Below are 22,688 nucleotides of genomic sequence, written 5' to 3' on the forward strand. Positions count from 1 at the left end.
AAATGTTCTTTTTCAAGTCTCAACGAAAAGGCGATAACATTTGCCTTTACATAAATAAAATTCTGTATTTATATTTATAATGTAAAATAAGGGGATACACATAGGGTCAGTGCACGACATGCCAGGGATAAAGAATGGATATCGTTCAAACGTAACCAAAAAATGCACAGTCAAGATGGTAAGACTTAAATTAGACAGTGTAACAACCTTCCCTTCATCCAACACCTTATCAGATGGACTGCTAAAGCTAATCAGCTCATCGACACGTATTCACCTGTCAACATCGATAACGCTAGAAGTGAGTCGAGTGTTAACCTGTATCCATTATGGTACATTTTTAGCTCAGTATGATGGTTCCGTGAATAAATTTCACGATACGTAAGTACGTATCTTTAAATTTTTCAGGACATAGCGATAAATATCGCCATCAACTACGCCGACAGACTACAGGACCTCTCCAAGGTGGAGAGCACGGTGGACGACTCGCTGAAGAGCGCCACCAATACGGTACTGAAATTAGCAGGTATGGCAGTCCCGTTTATTGTTTGACATCGTGATTGTCTGAATTTGCGAGAGCTTTGAACATGGTCAAAGAGTCATGTGACCTTGCAGAAAAGCTCTATCCAAAATGTTTTGTGTTGATAACTGGAGGTAAATGTATATCTCTTAATATTGCTGTTATGTAATACTTCTCATGATAGTATGTATCTCTTCTTGCCCACTTTCAAACCCTTTGAAATAGATAGTTAGTACCTACACCTCAACTGTATTCTCCCTTGTCCCCTGATAAGAACTAGTTAGTTTAAAGCATCTGTTTGTCTTTGGTTCCCGGTTGTCCCACAACCATCTCCCCCCCCAAAAAAAATGCAACCCCCAAAATTAATAAATCTACCGCAAAAAGTTTACGATTGATCGATTTCAGTTCTGTCCAAAGATTGATGCTCATTGGTTAATAAAATGATTCCATTCAATTTAAACAGACAGACCCTTTGGGGATAAGTGTCTATTCAAATCATGAAGTCATGAAGACCTTTCCCCTCCTAGGCCAGCAAAGTTATACCATTTATGAAACAATTGCTATGAACATAATTTTGAGATGAAAATTAACTAGTAAACAAAGCCTATTGATATCTTTGTATTAAAGGCAGCAACCTATTTAATCATCTGAGGCATCCCACATGCATTCCAAACCATCTTTTTGTTAAATAAATTATACTTTTTACTTGAGCATTCCTTACATAAATGTATCTCAACAGACAACATAGTGACTGCCGCTCTGACGAAATTAAACACCTCGATGGTCACCATCGAAGAGGTTACGAACTTTGACATCTACGAAGAAGATTATGACGCAGCTCTTCTGGAACCGGAAGAAGAAAACAAAGATGTTTTGGTATTTATCCTTCATATTTATCAATATTCTTTCCATTTTTTACCTATGGCTGTTATGATTATTTTATGGAAGGGAGAGAGGATGGGACATTGTTAGTGTATGCTCTCATGATCTGAAGAGTAAACTTTGATAATCTTCTCTTGTTTTGACAGACCCAGGCAGAGACCACCATCTCCAAAAGCAACTCGGCTGTTCAAAAGTGTCAGGAGGTGGTGTCTCAGATACAGACAGTGTTGGAACAGACATTAGTGGCAGATGAAAGCCCAACAGTGGTAGAGACTCCGGGCATCACGGTAGCCTGCGCCAAGACAAGACCTCTCTCAAATACCACCGATGGTGAGCAGGAGGAATAAAATAAGTGGAGTCAAGTGGGAAGGTGGTTGTAAGGGAATATAGAGTGGTGGTGGGGGGGGGGAAGGGAATGACAGGCAGAGAGAGAGAGAGATAGATAGAGGGTGCTAAGAGGGCAAGAGGGCACCATGGTAGCCTGCACCAAGACGAGACCTCTCTCAAATACCACTGATGGTGAGCCAGAGAAATAAAACAAGTGGAATCAGGTGGGAAGGTGGTTGTAAGGGAATAGAGTGGTAGGGGAGAAGGGAATGACTGGCAGAGAGAGAGATATAGAGGGTGATAAGAGGGTAAGAGGGCATCACGGTAGCCTGCTCCAAGACAAGACCTCTTTCAAATACCACCAATGGTGAGCAGGAGAAATAACATACGTGGAGTTAGGTGGGAAGGTGGTTGTAAGGGAATAGAGTGGTAGGGGAGAAGGGAATGACAGGCAGAGAGAGATAGAGGGTGGTAAGAGTGGAAGAGGGCATCACGGTAGCCTGCGCCAAGACAAGACCTCTCTCAAATACCACCAATTGTGAGCAGGAGAAATTAAATAATGGAGTTAGGTAGGAAGGTGGTTGTAAGGTAATAGAGAGTAGTAGGGGAGAAGGGAATGACAGGCAGATATAGAAAGATGTAAGAGATTCCGTTAGATGGAGTAAAGTTGCTATATGTGCATGGGGTGCTTGTTGGGAGGGAAATTTGAGATGGCTATGAGTGGAAGGACAAAGATTGGTAGGTCAATGAAAAGTGATAGGCAAGAAAGGGTACTTGAAGAGGGCATTGATGATATGTCAAAGGATAGGAGGGTTGGAGAGGTTTAAAGTAGATTTGGGGAAAACAGTAGGAGGGAAGTTTTGGAGGAATGGGTTGTGGAATAGGGGAAAATATAAAACACTAATAAATATGAAAAAAAAATTTGATTAGGGTTAGATTTATAAAGTGTCAATGATTTGTTTCTAATTGTTAATTGTCAGTCACAATGATGCAGATTAACGAGAACTGTTCGTTTACGTTGCCGATGGTGGATTCCTTCGTGAGGGACGGATTTAATGTCAGCTCTGCAACTGTCTGGGTTGTTGATGTAAGATTCTAATGTTTGTCTTCTTTCTTCTTATACAACTGCATTGTTTTTATTAAAGTAACTGTTAAGTTATATATCAGTTCTCTTTCACCCTTTTTTTCTCTTCCACCCTTTTTTTCACCACACCTTTCTGTCTTTGTCCTTCTCCAGTTTATTCCCTACCCCCTTCCCTCAATCCTCTCTTTGTCCCTCCACTGTTTATCTCCTTCCTCTCCTCTTCCCCCCGTTGCTTTCTTCTCTCAATCCCTTGTCCACTAATCCACTTTCATCTATCTCTTTGTGTTCACCATGCTCATTAACCTGTCTGTATTCTGTGCGTGTTTTTGTCCCTTCTGTTACTGTTACTTGTCATTTAGCCTCTGAAGAAGATCCTGCTAGGATCGAAACATCAGGCAAACTTACTTTTACCCATTCTATTACACAGGCTCTCTAGTGGATAAGCAGTTTTGCTAACAGTTTTATTTTATTTTAAGTTATATATCATTCTTTTCCATTTCCAACCGTAGTTACTTAAGATACTAGGGCAAATTCTCTGTTTAAAAAACTTTTGTTTTTTTCTCTGCACTAAAAACTTGAATTTTTATTTTCTGAATTTTTTTGAATTTTTTGAATTTTTGAATTTTAATAGTTGAATTTTTATAGGTCAAGAAGTTGGTTGAATTTAACATCTTTTGATTTCTACATACAAATGAAGCTAGGCATATGTACTTGCATGCCTGGTGAAGGGCATCTGTACAGCTTTAGCATACTGAAAGTTGCTAACGGTGTTCAAGCAGCACTTTTCCTGGATGCTCTGACCCTCAAATTTCATTCCAAGATATTAGATAATGTTAAATTAAAATAAAATAAAACTGTTAGCAAATGTTTATCCACTAGAGAGAATGTGTAAAAGTAAGTTGGCCTGCTGTTTTGATCCTAGCAGGATCTTCTTCAGAGACTAAATGACAACTTAATACAGTAAGATGTCACCATTGGGAGGATATGCATTGAGTTGGGCACTGAAAGGCTTCTTCAAGTTTGAAAATCAGTGACCATTATTTGACTGTCTAGCATATCCAGAAACAATATAGATGACCTTTAAGTGTTGATGGAAAGCGAAAATTTTAGAACGAAAATGCAGTGAAAATGCAGTGGGTGCATATTGTAAGGGTAGATGGTACGGAATACCGATCTTTACCCAGGGGGTTGATTAAAAGTTTAGGCAATGAAGTCTAAAATTGACAGAGCTTAATATATCTCCTACTTTAACATGACATTAGATTGTAGCCTTGATAACAGCAGGTTAGAAAATGAGCTTCTTTTACTGATACACAAGTTTTAATAGCCTAGAGCAGGGGTTCCCTAAATGGGGTGCATGAACCCCCAGGGGGTGTGTGAGTCCATCCCAGGGGGTTCGTGAGACGTTTCTGAAAGTCAAAACTAGAGTACTTTTTGGTGAACTAAAATCTGATATATCATATTATTTAGTAATGTACAAAAGTCGAATCTATCGACAAACTCTTTTTGCGTTCCATACGCTTATGTTGCAATAGTAGTACAGTACCTTACATGTGATAAACAACTGAATTATGAAATATTTGTTCACCTTTTGATTTTTTTCATTACAATATTACACTATGAACTTGATCTTTTACGAAGCACTGTTATACGTATTATAGTATAGTAATGACTCAGATCGTGTCTCGAAAAGTTGGGGGTTCGTGGACAACTCTGACATCCACAGGGGGTTCCTGGGGGGTATAAAGTTAGGGGAACCCTGGCCTAGAGTTTAGTGGAAAGTGGAACCTTAAGCAATGCCCAAGGGTTTTTCACTTCCTCAGATTGATAGCAATAATTGACAAAGAGAAGCTTAGGTTTTGAGGAGCCATTTTTCTATGTCATAAAACTAATAAATGTTGTTTGTGATGATCTCAAGTTTTGCTTCTATTCTTGATATTTTCTTTATTTTTCGATTGAAACTTGATAGATGGCGCTGTTTGGCTACAACATGAGACCCTCGGATGTGAAGTCCAGTGTCAGCAGCGAGTCACTGTCAGTCAAGATGAGAGATGTGGACAGCGGAGAAGCTCTGAAGATGAGGAACTTGTCCGACACCTTCCAACTGACTCTTCCCCAGAGGTCGGACTACATAGAGAAAAACTTAGAGAGAAGCAGGACGTACTCCAACCAGAGCAACCCAAAGGGTGGCGCCATGGCTGTACATACAATCTGTAAGTTATGTGGACATGTGGAGATGATGTACACACCAGCTGTACGTAAGGGTAGAGGTGTACACACCACCTGTATGTAGGGGTAGAGGTGTACACACCAGCTATACGTAGGGGTAGAGGTGTACACACTACCTGCATGTAGGGGTAGAGTTGTACACACCAGCTATACGTAGGGGTAGAGGTGTACACACCAGCTATACGTAGGGGTAGAGGTGTACACACTACCTGCATGTAGGGGTAGAGTTGTACACACCAGCTATATGTAGGGGTAGAGTCGTACACACCAGCTGTACGTAGGGGTAGAGGTGTACATACCAGCTGTACGTAGGGGTAGAGGTGTACACACCAGATGTACGTAGGGGTAGAGGTGTACACACCACCTGTATGTAGGGGTAGAGGTGTACACACCAGCTGTACGTAGGGGTAGAGGTGTACACACCAGCTATACGTAGGGGTAGAGGTGTACACACCACCTGTATGTAGGGGTAGAGGTGTAAACACCAGCTGTACGTAGCGGTTTTTATGCATGTCTGCTGTCTTTAAACTGAAGCATGCAGGATGGGGGTAGAGAGGTGGGGGGGGGGGGCGGGTGGAGTGAGTGGAAACAATGATAGGTGCAGACATGGTGGTTCCAACTTTTGTTATTCTTCAGAAGATTTCTGTTTTTATAAAGTGAGGATAATATATATATATATATTTATATATATATATGTATTTCAACAATTCTCATTAATTTCTTAAGCAAAATTGACACCTTATTTCGCAAGGCATTATTTTGATCTTCTTTCTACAGACGTACCATGGAGTAATGCATTGAGTCTCCATTTTGAAGCAGGAGCATTCCAAGAAATGGAATTGGACGTGGTCTATAACTTCACATTCCACGTCTTGGTCAAACAGGATTCTCCGCCGAGCTTTTGTAAGAACAACCCCTCTAGTCCAGTCTCCTGTCTTTGTTAAATGTCAGATAAGATGATGTGTTGTGTGAATTGTCCTAGAGTCTGTTGTTGAATTGGTGCAAAGAAGGTTTGTCAATCTTGAAAACAGGGAAGGTATTTAAACAAGAGCGATCTTCAATCTTGTCTAACTTCAAGACAATCAGTAATTTTAGTTGCTAGTCATGTAAAATGAACAAAGATGAACGTTTATCTTTAGGTACTTCCTTCCCTCATCCCTTCCCCCATCCTTCTGTAACCATAGTAACTTTCTCCTCATGTGGCCATAGCATCATGATCACGTTTATACTCTACCTGTAATTTATTATTTATGATATATTAATTGATTTATTGATGTATCTTTATCTTAAGTTTCTCCCTTCCGTCATCCCCTCCCCCATCCTTCTGTAACCATAGTAACGTTCTCCTCATGTGGCCATAGTATTTATGATCACATTGATGCTTTACAGGTAATTTATTGTTTATTGATTGCTTGATTGATTTTTTGTTCTTGTAGTTGACTATGATTTGGAGTGTGATCTGGTGCAGCAGCTCTGGCTGACCGAGGAGCCTCCAAGGAATCGAAAGAGAACCGATCGGTTCAAGGTGTCCATGAGCGGCGAGACTGAATGCTTCTTTGACAACGATCAGCTTGATTTGTGAGTTTCTTATGACTAACGTTATGATCTGTCTTTGAAATGAATTGAAGCAACGATGCCAAAATGCAAATTATTTGCTCTGTTGTCATTCAAATATGAAATATGAATTTCTTTTTTAGTCATTGTCACAGTTTTCTGCAAGTTTTAATTTAATGTCAGTTTGCAAACAGAATGTTATAGAAATAGGTTCAATATGTGTTATTATTGGATGTTGACAAGTTTGCTATAGAGTTTTAAATATGGTTTTGTTAATACCTTCCCTGTCTTGTTGTATAGTTAGATTTTTACAATGGTACATAAGTAGTGAACATAGACTAAGAGTTTGTCATCAAATCCTCTCCCTAGTTTGGGTGTTCCTGTGTGATTAACCTCATCAAGTTCATACATAAACCTAACTGTTATAACCAGTAGAATTTTTGGTTACATATTTTTGCAGTTTGTGTATCTTGAACACGAAGCCTGATTATTAACGGTTATTAATATTGCATGAGCATGTATAAGTTTGTTGTTTAGGCTCAGAGAGAATTAAAACTTTTGTCAATTTTTCTCAATAGTTTTTAATAAATAATAATTTTTAATTACTTTTTTCTTGTTGCTACAGACTTAGAACCAACAGAAGTTCCGTGAACTTTAGAGTTGGAGTATCTCATACGTTTATCGGAAGCGAACCAGCACGAGAGAGCGAAGATGCAGCGACTAGTCTCTCAATGACTTCCATCCTCTACAAACTTCGTCCTCAGCTCAGTAAATGTTTCTTTTCATCAGAGACAGGAAAGAAATGGAAGTCTGTCGGCTGCAAGGTTAGTCTCCTCTTTGTTTTATTCAGTCTGAGTCTGTTTAGTATCCTGCATTAAATAGGTTATTATTTAAGAGGAGAAACAGTGGTATGTTTTCTTCAATTAATTATAAATACACAGTTGATGAAGCAGTGCAATTGATGTTATTGGCAGTGATGTTTTTTTCTATGTTATTGGCAGTGTTGTCTTTATTTTCATGTTATTGGCAGTGATTTCTTTATTTTGATGTGTGTTGGCAGTGTTGTCTCTATTTTCATGTTATTGGCAGTGATGTCTTTATTTTGATGATATTGGCAGTGATATCCCTATTTTGATGTTATTGTGAGTGTTGTCTCAATTTTTTGTTTATTATCAGTGTTGTCTTTATTTTCATGTTCTAGGTTTTACCGACCAGTAGCATGCTAAAGACGGACTGTGCTTGCAACCATCTGACTTTATTCGGGGGAGGTTTCTCAATTCCGATTAACAGCATCGACCTCTCAGACTCTGCATTCACTAAACTAGATGAGAATCCAGTCGTGTTTGCGTTCTTGCTCGCCTGTCTCTGTGTCTATGCCGTCATCGTCGTCTGGGCTCGAAAGAAAGACAAACGAGACCTGGAGAAGGTGAGTCACACTTACAACAATTGTGTTAACTTTGCTTATCATCTCGCCTTAGCATATTCCAGATTCACTTATGTTTTTCTTTAGACTGTACGAAGGGTGTGAAGTTGATCCCAAATGTCTAATTTAGTAGGATGTGTTCCTCAGCAGGCAGGGAATTTAACAACTTCAGCTGCAACTCCCGTCTGCAAAGTAAGCTAGGCTACCTTGAAAGTATGGTGGGTCTAGGCTTGATGTTTCTATTAATAAAAGTAATGTATATATCCAACATTCCAAACGTTGTTAAAACTACATTAATGCAAGAATTTTAATAGATAACAAACTCAAATAAATGATAAAATAAGAAGTAGTTGTTGTTTCAATACTACTTTATAACGAGAGGAATATTATGCTGCATTTTTATGGAATATTATGCTGCATTAATAGCAGTTTTACAACTTATGGCTTATCAAGATATATGTAGAATTTCCTTGGAATTACTCTTTTTGTAATCACTCTCTGCCTGCAAAAATTTATAGAATTTTTACTCATTTCTGTTTTTTTTTTGTTTTTGTTTTTTTTCCAGAATGTAATCATAACTTTCTCATAAATTTCTCTTTTTACCCCTTTACCTGTCTACCGTATAGACTGATAAAATAGGTTTTGTGGTTGATTTTCTTATCATTTATATATGAAGATATCTCTTTCTTTTTTTCTTTGTACAATAGTGCTCATAAAACAGTTCCTCCCTCTTCATTTTGTTCCACAGACTGGTGTTACTCCCTTACCTGATAATGACCCTCGGGACAAGTTCATGTTTGAAGTAACCGTCTTTACTGGATTCAAAGGGAAAGCTGGTTAGTTTTGTCTGGAAGTTATTCACTTAAATATTATCTCTATTTCGAAGAAGGGTGTAACAACATACCAGGCCTTTACAGATACAGTAGTCATTTTAATGCATCATATAATTTTTTTTTAGTAGTTTACCGAAACTTCACAGTTTGGTGGAGAGGATTAGGGTGGGTGGGGTGTCGGGAGGTGATAGAATGGGTGCCTATAACTTCCCTGACCTTGGTTGTATTATTTTGTTGCTAAATGAGATCAAAAACACAGAAGCTTTATCAAGACTTTTGTACAGGTTTTTTGTCACAGTTCATCAGGTTGCTTCCTAACACGGTATCATCATATTTCATCATATTTCTGCTCTCACAACAATTTACTCAATTAAGAGGGGGGCAAAGGTTCTTTGTGACGACTTTAGCATATCAAAATTAGCTTATCTAGTTACAACAGTTAAATACGTTAGAAAAAAACAGCTTTGCATTGCCATCTGTCTTTGATTGCAATTCATTGCTTGCACTGTGAAGTTAGATTCATAATGGTGAACAGACACAACTTCCTACAGCGATGTCTCAAACGATAGGCTAGGCGTTATCGTGTACTAGGCTAGTATGAAAGGTTTTGCTAATTGGAGGCCTGACCAGTCTTTGTGTATATTTAGTATAGTGGATTTTTTTGAGTTGAGCCGAACACTACTGGCCGGTGATGAATTGGCAAGGGTATTATGTTGAGACCTGGTCACCAATGCAACCTTTTTTTATGATCTTAAACACTGCCCTCTCTCCCTTCCTTCTGTAAGGTACCACTGCCAAGGTCTCCATCAACATCACCGGAGATAGAAGAGAGACCGGACCACGTCCGTTCCTCGATAAGAAACGTAAAGTCTTTCAGCAAGGAGGTGTCGATTCCTTCCTCTTGAGTACCCCAGAGTCCCTGGGTGAGCTGCAGTTCCTCCACGTCTGGCACGATAACTCTGGCAGCGATGCATCCTGGTTCCTCAGCAGGGTCTCTGTCAAGGACCTGAGGACGGAGAAAGTCTACTACTTCATTGTAGATCAGTGGCTGGCAGTGGAAGAGGACGACGGCAAGGTATGTTTTTAAATAATAATAATAATAAATGAGACTTGTATAGCGCCAATCAGTAGACAAAAGTCACTGCTCAAGGCGCCTTAGAGAGAAAGCAGATTAATTTACAAAAGAACAAGTGAAAAGATGGGTCTTAAGTAAACTTTTGAATGTAGAAAGTTTAGAGCAAGTTCGAATGTGATCTGGTAACTTGTTCCAGAGATAAGAGCCAGAGTATTTGAAGCTTCTGTAACCATAGGTCTTCAAGCGTGGTTTTAGGAACAGTTAGTTGGAGGAACGAAGTGTGCGAGTGGGAATATATGGCAAGAGAAGTTGTGACAGGTACACAGGCTGTTCCAGTTAATGAGCACAAAAGTTGAGAAGAAGTAGTTTATACTTAATTCTGTAGCTGATTTTTGACAGGATTCTTGGTTCCACTCCTTCAAGGATATCATGAGGTCCTGTTTACTACTCTAGCGTGTCTTTCTTTTGACTTCAGAGACTGACTTTGAAAGAAACAGATTTTGGAAGTACAACCCACTTTCTCAAGTTCTGGTGTGTCTGAACATACCTTATTACTGAACAGTAATGCTCTTTGTAATATCACACAGTGAGATCGTCTTAGTTTTGAAAAAAGCGAAGATTTTTTGTCTATAGAACAGGATTGGAAACAGCTGCCTCATGGTTACAAGAATCTCTGCTCTACCTGTTGAGCTGTCGAGATGCATCTTTGGTGGCAAATCCCTATACAGCCAATTCTTTGCTGGGGGGCACCAATCAGAAGCCACAGTATCTTGCATACTGTGTAACCAGAGATCATGCCTCAGTTTCATTCGATAAATCTTAGAAATCAGTGGCAGGGAAGGGATTTTTGAGAGAAAGTTAGCTTTTTCTGTTCATATACATCTAAAGGAACAACAAAAAACACTATCTAGGATATATAAACAAGCTGGAAAAGAGGAAAAAAACTTTTGGCTAGAAGAGGATTCAATATGGTCACCTCAGGATTATAAGCCCTGTGCTTCACCAACTGTGCTACCCAACCCTTAGTCAGTGGTGATCCTATATATTGCCATTTCTCTGATGGTGAGGGTCACAGGTTCAATTACTTTTCTAGCCGAAAGTTTCTTTATACTTTTTCCAGGCTTTTTTAAAATATCGATTTTGAATTTAACAATCCTCAATGTAATACGCATTCACACTCAGGTTACTAAAAATGGTGTGAAGCAACCTACTCACTTGGTAACACTAAGAAATTCTGCCTGTTATATCATAAGGATGACTTTACAGAGAATTGTAGCTTGATAAATTCATCATTGTCCTTCAATATTCAGGATTTTTATTGCAAGGATATCTCTGTGTCTGTTTTGGGTTGAACGATAATCACCTCTTAAATCAATGAAATGTATGTGAATGCTGCTTTGAATTGCAATTGGTTATGACATCAATCCCGCATTTCTCCTTAATTATTATAATCCATCGTTTATAACTATCAAAGATATTCTTTCACACTCATATAACCAACAGGACACCGAAGAATGTATTCCAACACCAAATTATTCTTAAAAGAAGTTGTAATTCATTTTAAAACAAGTTATTTTGAGACTGCCAAAGTTTAATACTTTCCTATTGACCTTCTCTGAGGAGATGCTTGCTATGTAATTCAATCACAAAATATTTCCCAGATATGTGTCATTGTCGCCTGCTTTTTGTTTTACATCTTTCGATAGATTGAGAGAGTCTGCCCCGTGGCTGGCAAGAGTGAACTCACGGCCTTCGGCTTCCTGTTCTACAGCAAGAGTAGAAAGAATCTCAGCGACGGCCACTTGTGGTTCTCCATCTTTGCCCGCCCCTACAAGAGTAGCTTCACGCGAGTCCAGAGGACCACCTGCTGCCTGTCTCTGCTCTTCACGACCATGATGGCCAACATCTTCTTCTACAACGTGGACATGGTCGACGGCCATCAGACGGAGCTCTTTAAAGTGGGACCTTTGACCTTCACCATCGGTGAGATCATCATCGGCTGCATCAGTGGCCTCATGGTCTTCCCCATCAACCTGATCGTGGTCAACATATTCCGGTCGGTCAAACCGCCGCCGAAGAGCACCGGTCTCCGCCGATGGATCAAGAGGAAGTTTAAGAGGAACGGTGTGTCCACCATGTACGCGAGAGGAGGTCGCCCTCTGAGTTCTATGACCGAGCATCGATCCGATTCCTCCATGTCCAACAGACCGCTGACAGCATCCTCCATCAACGGATGGATGAACAACGGCGACGACGACGACGATTTCCTGGCGGAGAATGAGTTGGAGAGAGAGAGGGATCTCCTGGAGGGAAAGGTCCACATGCCGGTCTACAGCATCAGCGGAAACAACGACGGCCTCAATCCTCTCAGAGACTCTAAGATGGACGAGGCTGCCGGCGGAGACCACCGGTTACATTACGAACCCGTAGCCGGTTTCAAGAGGACCGCAAAGAGGAAGAAGAAGAAGCGGTTCCTGTTGCCGTGGTACTTTGTCTATCTCGGTTGGGTCTTGGTGGTTTTATCCGTCGCTGTTTCCTTTTGGTTGACCATCGAGGTGGCCGGGCAGTTTGGGCGTGAGAAATCTATGGAGTGGCTGTTATCGATTGGTATCTCCCTGGCACAGGACATCTTTCTGGCACAGCCCATCAAGGTTTGTTGATTATAAATATCCCTTGAGCTGAAATATTACAAGGAACAAGAACCTATTGTTGTGATTGGTTACTTTGTTTTACCCAAGCATCCCACTTTTCATCTCTGTTAATATTCATCTACATCTATTCTATTACCTGCTCATCTATTTACGTATGTATCTTCTGACCAATTGCCAATATCCTTATTATATATAAGTTAACCATTCTCTGTCACATGTTTGGTCCCACTGTTAATACGTAACTATTGTCCCTTGGTTCTGATATATATTCATTACAAATTAACTATGCCTCACATATGTATACCAATACTTCCTAGCATAATCATTGCCTCACGTAATGGTCGCCCCTCATATACATGTAACACTAATATCTCACCCATCTTTCATGTAATACTGTCACATTTTGATTAATTACTCAGTTACATTAATTCTTATGTAATAGTTCAGAGTCGTCATTTACTACACGCGACACTATTAGATCATCCTATCCCGTCCCATTTTGGCCAGCTCTTCAAAGATTTCTTTTCATTTTTTTCAAAATTATTTTCTTCTTCTTCATCGGTTAGGTTCTTCTCCTGGCGCTCTTCTTCTCGTTGATCATCAAGAAGCCGGAGGAAGAGGAGGAGAATGCCAACGATCTCGGGATGCCTCACCTGGGAGACGACGAGGAATACCTACACCAGAGGATGACCCTGGAGGAACTGAACGATCCATCCAAGCTGGCCTTCCTCTCGGAGATGAAGCAGATGAGGGCAGAGTTGGCCGATCTGCCAAACATGGACGACTTGGAGCAGTCTAGATCACTCAGGTTTTGTTTTAAGCTTCTTCTTCATTTTCTCTTTTTCAGTTTCATTATTGAAATTCAGTTTTCTTTCCAGGGTTGGAATTTCCCCGGTCATTGCTACTCTGTCAGAGTGGCATTTTTCCCTGGAATGTTTTGTTTTGTAAATCTTTAATGGTAGTCACATTTAAATCCTTTGTCTTTGAAGTAATTATATCATATTATATTTAAGTTCCTTCACACTGAAAGCAATAATTCACACTGGACTGCTCCATAACGGTCAGTTTCTCATGCTGTGTTAGTAGAAAGACTGACAGTGTGATGTTTAATGTCGCCCTCTCTTAAAGATGGTTGCCCCCGTATTTTGGAATCAGCCAGCATTTTCATCCAATGGGTGATTCTTCTAGGTTGTTTTACTGCTTGCCTGTGATTGGTCCTTTTGCATCATATGATCAGTAGAAGTCCACCATACTTATTTTATACTGATTGACAATCCATCGAGAAGATTATCATCATGGACTTTCATTTAATGCTTGAATTGTTTTTGAGATCATGATGAAATATCAACAATACTCTTGTTTTTTTTTGTTTTAAATATCGCCATGCATTTGTAGCTAAGGGTACCAATTTGACTGATTTTTGTTGCTATGCAATACTTAATAAGTTATTCCACGATCGTTTTGTCACCCGAAATTTCTTGAGAACCACAGTTGTGAGAGCTTATCAATCCTCTATCCAGCCCCACATTCTCTCCTTCATGGCTATATCAGGTAATATTTCATACTCCAAGATTGCGACCATAGAAAAGGAAAAACAAAAATAAGACTTATCTGGAATCCATTCTACTTTACTCAAGGATGAAAGAAATCAAGATGAGGAAGATTCTAACAGAGATCATCTTTTACATCATCTTCCTCAACGTCATCATGATCATCTCGTTCGGAGACAGGGACTTCAATTCTTACTGGATAAACCGCTCCATGTCGAACATGTTCGTCGATGCCCGTTACCACGGCAGGATGAAATTTAACATGGTATGTTTCGGGGGAAGGGGTGGAAGGAAACAGATGGGAGGATGGAGAGAAGATGAACATGGTATGTTTCGGGGGATGGGGTGGAAGGAAACAGATGGGAGGATGGAGAGAAGATTAACATGGTATGTTTCGGGGGATGGGGTGGAAGGAAACAGTTGGGAGGATGGAGAGAAGATTAACATGGTATGTTTCGGGGGATGGGGTGGAAGGAAACAGTTGGGAGGATGGAGAGAAGATTAACATGGTATGTTTCGGGGGATGGGGTGGAAGGAAATAGATGGGAGGATGGAGAGAAGATGAACATGGTATGTTTCGGGGGATGGGGTGGAAGGAAATAGATGGGAGGATGGAGAGAAGATTAACATGGTATGTTTCGGGGGATGGGGTGGAAGGAAATAGATGGGAGGATGGAGAGAAGATTAACATGGTATGTTTCGGGGGATGGGTGGAAGGAAATAGATGGGAGGATGGAGAGAAGATGAACATGGTATGTTTCGGGGGATGGGGTGGAAGGAAATAGATGGGAGGATGGAGAGAAGATGAACATGGTATGTTTCGGGGGATGGGGTGGAAGGAAAAGATGGGAGGATGGAGAGAAGATTAACATGGTATGTTTCGGGGGATGGGGTGGAAGGAAATAGATGGGAGGATGGAGAGAAGATTAACATGGTATGTTTCGGGGGATGGGGTGGAAGGAAAAGATGGGAGGATGGAGAGAAGATGAACGTGGTATGTTTCGGGGGATGGGGTGGAAGGAAATAGATGGGAGGATGGAGAGAAGATGAACATGGTATGTTTCGGGGGATGGGTGGAAGGAAATAGATGGGAGGATGGAGAGAAGATTAACATGGTATGTTTCGGGGTGGGGTGGAAGGAAAAAGATGGGAGGATGGAGAGAAGATTAACATGGTATGTTTCGGGGGATGGGGTGGAAGGAAAAGATGGGAGGATGGAGAGAAGATGAACATGGTATGTTTCGGGGGATGGGGTGGAAGGAAATAGATGGGAGGATGGAGAGAAGATTAACATGGTATGTTTCGGGGGATGGGGTGGAAGGAAAAGATGGGAGGATGGAGAGAAGATTAACATGGTATGTTTCGGGGGATGGGGTGGAAGGAAATAGATGGGAGGATGGAGAGAAGATGAACATGGTATGTTTCGGGGGATGGGGTGGAAGGAAATAGATGGGAGGATGGAGAGAAGATTAACATGGTATGTTTCGGGGGATGGGGTGGAAGGAAATAGATGGGAGGATGGAGAGAAGATTAACATGGTATGTTTCGGGGGATGGGTGGAAGGAAATAGATGGGAGGATGGAGAGAAGATTAACATGGTATGTTTCGGGGGATGGGGTGGAAGGAAATAGATGGGAGGATGGAGAGAAGATGAACATGGTATGTTTCGGGGGATGGGGTGGAAGGAAAAGATGGGAGGATGGAGAGAAGATGAACATGGTATGTTTTGGGGGATGGGGTGGAAGGAAATAGATGGGAGGATGGAGAGAAGATTAACATGGTATGTTTCGGGGGATGGGGTGGAAGGAAAAGATGGGAGGATGGAGAGAAGATTAACATGGTATGTTTCGGGGGATGGGGTGGAAGGAAATAGATGGGAGGATGGAGAGAAGATGAACATGGTATGTTTCGGGGGATGGGTGGAAGGAAATAGATGGGAGGATGGAGAGAAGATTAACATGGTATGTTTCGGGGTGGGGTGGAAGGAAAAAGATTGGAGGATGGAGAAAAGATGAAATAAAAAATAAGCATTAAAGTAAATCGTGAATCGGATCTTTTTGCAAAAGTAGAGTATCCTGTACTAGATTCTTAAAAGGTGTGAAGACTCTCCCACAAAGAAACGTCTCATGCCGGTAATCTGACCTAGGTTCGAATGAGGTGTAACAGAAGTGTTAGACACCACCATCGATCCCAGAAAATACACACACAGCTTGCTACCGTCGGTAATTAGACACTAGTGTACAGTCAATACATACAGCTACGGTCAATACCCACAGCACAGTGTACATAGCAGCGATGGACACCTCAGGTCTAGATAAAAGATAACAAGGTATCACGTTTCATTACTGTCTGCATTTTGTAGCGACAAGAAGAAAACTTCACTTGGAAGCAACGGAAAGATAACTTTTTCAGAGCGCGGCACGCGGTTTGGGGCGAGTCTTCAATGCCTTTAAGTCAACTCTGAGGAATCCATTTAATAAGAGATTTTATTTAATACTAGCTGTTCTATAGCTACATACATCCATATACACTTATGCAAGGTATACCCCTACAGACTTTAATACTATAAATTAACTCAGAAAGGTAATCATTGTTTGTTAAAAACTGATCATTTTTAATTTACTGTATCAGCAATAAGATGTGTCATGTTGAATACAGTATTTTTTTTTTTTGGGGGGGGGGTGGCATATAGCCAAGATATTATTAAGTATTTACCAATTGCATCACAATGTTCAATATTTCTTAATGTTTATATCAAAATTCCTGATTTATGTTCTAATTATGTCCAAAATGTTTAGGATGAATAACAAGGAACAGTATTATGTCCCAAGAAATGTTCTCTATACAAACACTGTTGTTAAACATTGTTTCATATTACCTAGCAACCTAACCATCCTGCAGATCAGCAGACCTTCCCTTCATATATATGATTCAATTAACTTGCATGTATATATACAAATATGAGCTAGGGATTTTGAACTCCGCTAGAATCCTTAAAATTTTCTCTTGTTAGGTCAAGAACCGAACCGGGTTTTGGAACTGGACCGATCACACCCTGATTCCGTCACTTCACTCCCTGAGTTGGTATAACGGGGACCCGGATTTACCCGGTAGAGGGCAGCATCAGGTAGCGGACCAGACGATGAGCATGATCGGGACGCCCAGATTCCGACAAGTCCGAGTAAAGAAAGGTAAGTCGAATCATTGTACCAGCACAGGGTAATAGCTGCATTTTAAGATTGAATTTGTCAAATTTGCTATACTCATCATAAAAAAATTCTCTTTGATGGCTCAGTTTCATATAGATCAACTATCCAAGTTTTTCTTGATCTATTGAAGAATATAGTCAAATATTTTGGAATAGTTTGTTGTGTCCTTTCTGTATCTAATGCATAATGATATCAAAGAGTGTGTCTTAATGATAAAGTTGTTTGATTTATTGGTTTTTAACCCTTTGCTAATAATCGTTGATATCGAAAGATTTTTTTTTGAGAATCTTTAGCCGTGTCGTCGACTGTATCAGCAAATGAAGCCTCTGTGCACTCTAGGTCGAACGGATGGATGATTTGTGACCTAGATTGGACCTCTGTGACGGTTACTAGGCAACATATGTCTCTGTTACTAGGCGACATTTGTCTCTGTTACTAGGCGACAGGTGTCTCACCATTGTTTAGTATCTCACTGTATACATCAGTGTGTGTTCTACTTTACTCGTCCTTAAGTTCCTGTCACTCTGTGTTATCACTTGAAAGTTTACAACTGCTCAGAGTTTGGTCTGAAATAATAGTCTTTTGAAACAATGTGAACAATGCAATGAACTTCGACCTGACACTAAGAACTTCTCGGAAGCTTTCTCTCTCCTCACAAATCTCTAACCATTGCCTTGCTCATCTCACCCTGTCTATCGTCAACTCTGGGAATTGGTGACCATCATCCCTCAACTAACTGATAAATTAAACTGATACTGGTTCATGAATATTCATGAAGAAACATTTATTAACACCAGTCTTCTGACATTGTTTCATTCTCTACAAGTAGTACTGATCTGCCTCTTCCCAGGTAATGCAGACCAGGCAATGCAGGATTATACTCCCTACTGCTGTGGTATCAGATTTCCAGGACATGTTTGCTTGTGATCTGAATTTTTTGATAGTTTTTCTTTTCTTAATTTTTATTACTTCCCCAGCCCCTTCCTACCCCCCAGCAATAAATGATGACAGAAGTGAGCAGGGCTTAATTCTGCGTGGTTATATTGTATATGATATTATAATTTTAGGCTTGTTTTGTTTGTTATCTAGGGTACTGTTCGGTTCCAGGAGCGATGGGTAAGACCGTAGATGAATGTAAAGATCAATACAGTATTGCAGGCAACGATGATGGATATTACAATGAATCATGGGAGCTACCTCTCAAGGATCCAGGTAGGTTACCTCTAAGCAGCTCATGTTACCTTTAGTAATATCTGTTACATCAGGTAGGTTACCTCTAAGCAGCTCATGTTACCTTTAGTAATATGTTACCTCAGGTAGGTTACCTCTAAGCAGCTTATGTTACCTTTAGTAATATCTGTTACCTCAGGTAGGATACTTATAAATAGCTCATGTTACATTAACTAATATATGTAACCTCAGGTAGGTTACCTCTAAGCAGCTCATGTTACCTTTAGTAATATCTGTTACCTCAGGTAGGTTACCTCTAAGCAGCTTATGTTACCTTTAGTAATATATGTTTCCTCAGGTAGGATACTTATAAATAGCTCATGTTACATTAACTAATATATGTAACCTCAGGTAGGTTACCTCTAAGCAGCTCATGTTACCTTTAGTAATATCTGTTACATCAGGTAGGTTACCTCTAAGCAGCTCATGTTACCTTTAGTAATATCTGTTACCTCAGGTTGGTTACCCTTTAAGCAGCTTATGTTACCTTTAGTAATATCTGTTACCTCAGGTAGGTTACCTCTAAGCAGCTTATGTTACCTTTAGTAATATGTTTCCTCAGGTAGGATACTTATAAATAGCTCATGTTACCTTAACTAATATATGTAACCTCAGGTAGGCTACCTCTAAGCAGCTCATGTTACCTTTAGTAATATCTGTTACATCAGGTAGGTTACCTCTAAGCAGCTTATGTTACCTTTAGTAATATCTGTTACCTCAGGTAGGTTACCTCTAAGCAGCTTATGTTACCTTTAGTAATATATGTTTCCTCAGGTAGGATACTTATAAATAGCTCATGTTACATTAACTAATATATGTAACCTCAGGTAGGTTACCTCTAAGCAGCTCATGTTACCTTTAGTAATATCTGTTACATCAGGTAGGTTACCTCTAAGCAGCTCATGTTACCTTTAGTAATATCTGTTACCTCAGGTTGGTTACCCTTTAAGCAGCTTATGTTACCTTTAGTAATATCTGTTACCTCAGGTAGGTTACCTCTAAGCAGCTTATGTTACCTTTAGTAATATGTTTCCTCAGGTAGGATACTTATAAATAGCTCATGTTACCTTAACTAATATATGTAACCTTAGGTAGGCTACCTCTAAGCAGCTCATGTTACCTTTAGTAATATCTGTTACCTCAGGTAGGTTACCTCTAAGCAGCTAATGTTACCTTTAGTAATATATGTTTCCTCATGTAGGACACTTATAAATACTTTGTATTAAAGGATTGGTTCAGTTGTCATACATGTTTATGTTATATGAAAGAGGACAATAAAAGAAACACAATGGTGAAAAAACTTCAAATATCTTTTTCGGTTAAAGAGATATTCAAGTGTAAAGTTTTATCAGATTGTGTAAACTGCTGGAATCTGACGAGCTGTGATGTCACATCCTCACATTCCTGAAAAGTCTTTGTGTTTTTCTCTAAATATTTTGTGAGATTTCATGACTTTCAACCAAAAGATATGTCAGGAGATCTCATATTTGTCAAAGGAAGTATTTGAGATTAAACATCTGAAGAATTTTGATAATATTATTTTCAAATGTGTTAAAAAATGTAAATAATTTTTAAAGAAATATATTCACAAATGTTTAGGAAGTGAGGATGTGACGTCACACCCTCACAGTAAGTCTTTCTACACCAGTCATTTTCAAAGAAGTTTTTATAACTTCAAAGTGTCATATCTCCTTAACAGAGCATGCTATCATGGTAGTTTCTTCACTGTTCTTTTTGTCATTTTGTGCTCTTTCAAACAAAATAGACATGTCAAACACCTGAACCAATCCTTTAATATATGTTACCTCAGGTAGGTTAACTTTAAGCAGCATATGTTACCTTGAGTAATATCTGTTTCCTCAGGTAGGTTACCTCTAAGCAGCTCATGTTACCTTGAGTAATATCTGTTTCCTCAGGTAGGTTACCTCTAAGCAGCTCATGTTACCTTAAGTAATATCTGTTTCCTCAGGTAGGATACTTACAAATAGCTTAATATATGTTACATCAGGTAGGTTACCTAAAAATATATCATGTTACCTGATTAATCAGGTTGGTTATCTAGAATTACAAAATTTTTACCTTAATGTCTGTTACCTCAGGTAGGATGAATACTTATTACAAATACTAAGAATAAATACTTATGATAAATACTTATATTTATTAACTTAAAATATGTTGGCCTCGGGTAGGTTTCCTAAAAATACAAAATGTTTCACCTCAGTATATGTTTTTACCTCAGGTTCATTACCTAGAAATACCTCATATTACCTGATTATCTGTTACCTCTGGTAGGATACCTATAATTACCTCATGTTACCTCATGTAGCTTCAGGACTAACTTACCTACACTGCCAAGGTTTACACTTAAAGTAAGATTCAGAGTTTAATTTAAATTCAAGAAAAATCTGCTTCAAAAGCATACACAAGAACCTCAGTTACAGCCATGAACAAAAGTCTTAAAATCAATGACAGACATTTGGAAAAAATTGTGAGAGCTTAAAAAGACAGTTTGAGATGAAGTCACTGAGTGCTAAAGTGTATTGCAGTAGGTATTTCATGGAATCATTAGTTATTCAAAATGTAAGATCATGTTTCTAGTTTTATCACCGAAAAAGTGGAAAATGTTGTTTGCATCATTAGTTGATAGTGGAGTAAAAGCCACTATATATCATAGGGAATCCCTCTAGATATATGCAGGTTGGAAGATGCCAAAGTTTACTTTGAGAGGAGAAACAGTTTAATGCGCCAATTGTTTTTAATTTTATTTTTGTATCTGGGTTATGTGTTGTTTATCCAGTTTGCCATCTGAATCGTAGCATTGTAGAGAACGTGTTTCTATTAAGATTTTGTTTCTAATATCAGTAAAAAACTGATGACAAATTTGTTTTGATTATTTCAGGGAAATTAAACTTTCATTCGTTTCCCAACTCTGTTTGGGCCTATCAAGACTGGATAAAGCTTAAATCGATTCCTTATCCCGGCTACCAGGCAATGTATGATGGCGGGGGGTACATTGCCCAGCTGGGTAAGACCCCTAGGGAGTCATGGAGGGTCACAAGGTACCTCAAGGAAAACAAATGGATCGACCAGTACACAAGGGCAGTCTTTATAGAATTTGTGGTCTACAACCCAGCGGTGAATCTGTTCTGCGCCTCGTTCCTCATCATGGAGTTTCTTCCGCAGGGAGGTAAGACGAAGAGTAATCACCCAGTTATCTTACCTTCTTCCTCACCTTACCTCCCTCCTTACCTCCCTCCTCACCTTACCTCCCTCCTCACCTAACTTCCCTCCTCACCTTACCTCCCTCCTCACCTTACCTCTATCCTCACCTTACCTCCCTCCTCACCTTACCTCCCTCCTCACCTTACCTCCATCCTCACCTTACCTCCCTCCTCACCTTACCTCCCTCCTCACCTTACCTCCATCCTCACCTTACCTCCCTCCTCAACTTACCTCCCTCCTCACCTTACCTTCCTCTGGGGAGCAAGATGAGCATTTAAAGTTACTAGTGCAATGCTCTCAAAGAAAAGGATTTCTTCTCATATGAAAAGGTGAGGTAATGTTCTAACTGGATATTCCAGTGGCTTAAGTTGATTGCTTCATAGAAATGTATTATTTGGGTGAATACTTTTATCCTCACAGCATTCTGTATGGTGATGATATGAAATAATCCCGTCGTTCTATGATTCGTCGAAACAGGTGCCTCGTCGTACGTCTACTTCATCCCGATGAAACTGGATCGTTACCACTCCTCCGTGGCTTACTTCATCTTGGCCGGGGAGATCGTTTATCTCTGCTTCATTCTCTACTTCTTGTTTCGAGAGTTCTACAACATTCGGAAAGAGAGGGCCGCTTACTTCAAGTCCATGTGGAACATTCTCGAGGTCTGTACAATCTCCCTGGCCCTCCTCGGCCTGTTCTGCTACGTCTACCAGATGATTCTAAGCCGTGATCTACTGGTCCAGTACAGAGACCAACCAAATCAGTTTCTCAACTTTCAGTATGTTTCCACCTGGGCAGAGGTAAGAGTATCAAACCCCCTTCCCCCCTTACCTGCCCCTAGATACGATAAGGGTAGAACGTGAAGGATAACTTGACCTGGGGGATGGGGGGAGGGGAAAAGT

At 39.9% G+C, this 22,688-nt stretch overlaps 1 protein-coding gene across 3 annotated transcripts in view; it reads left to right on the forward strand.

Annotated features, from left to right (window-relative positions):
- LOC139960398 (polycystin family receptor for egg jelly-like) overlaps positions 1-22,688 on the forward strand; it is an 83,265-nt gene that overhangs the window by 56,779 nt on the left and 3,798 nt on the right. For all 3 annotated transcript variants that reach the window (XM_071958738.1, XM_071958742.1, XM_071958739.1), the window contains 18 exons: positions 406-523; positions 1,257-1,393; positions 1,546-1,729; positions 2,707-2,813; positions 4,780-5,023; positions 5,817-5,942; positions 6,476-6,617; positions 7,219-7,417; positions 7,795-8,019; positions 8,765-8,852; positions 9,635-9,924; positions 11,631-12,575; positions 13,142-13,383; positions 14,213-14,390; positions 17,139-17,316; positions 18,424-18,546; positions 21,464-21,751; positions 22,264-22,586. In XM_071958738.1, the coding sequence (XP_071814839.1) occupies positions 406-523; positions 1,257-1,393; positions 1,546-1,729; positions 2,707-2,813; positions 4,780-5,023; positions 5,817-5,942; positions 6,476-6,617; positions 7,219-7,417; positions 7,795-8,019; positions 8,765-8,852; positions 9,635-9,924; positions 11,631-12,575; positions 13,142-13,383; positions 14,213-14,390; positions 17,139-17,316; positions 18,424-18,546; positions 21,464-21,751; positions 22,264-22,586 (4,137 nt within the window). The remainder of the gene's footprint in view (positions 1-405; positions 524-1,256; positions 1,394-1,545; positions 1,730-2,706; positions 2,814-4,779; positions 5,024-5,816; positions 5,943-6,475; positions 6,618-7,218; positions 7,418-7,794; positions 8,020-8,764; positions 8,853-9,634; positions 9,925-11,630; positions 12,576-13,141; positions 13,384-14,212; positions 14,391-17,138; positions 17,317-18,423; positions 18,547-21,463; positions 21,752-22,263; positions 22,587-22,688) is intronic.

This window comes from Apostichopus japonicus, chromosome 19 (assembly GCF_037975245.1).
Source record: "Apostichopus japonicus isolate 1M-3 chromosome 19, ASM3797524v1, whole genome shotgun sequence".
NCBI lineage: Eukaryota > Metazoa > Echinodermata > Holothuroidea > Aspidochirotida > Stichopodidae > Apostichopus > Apostichopus japonicus.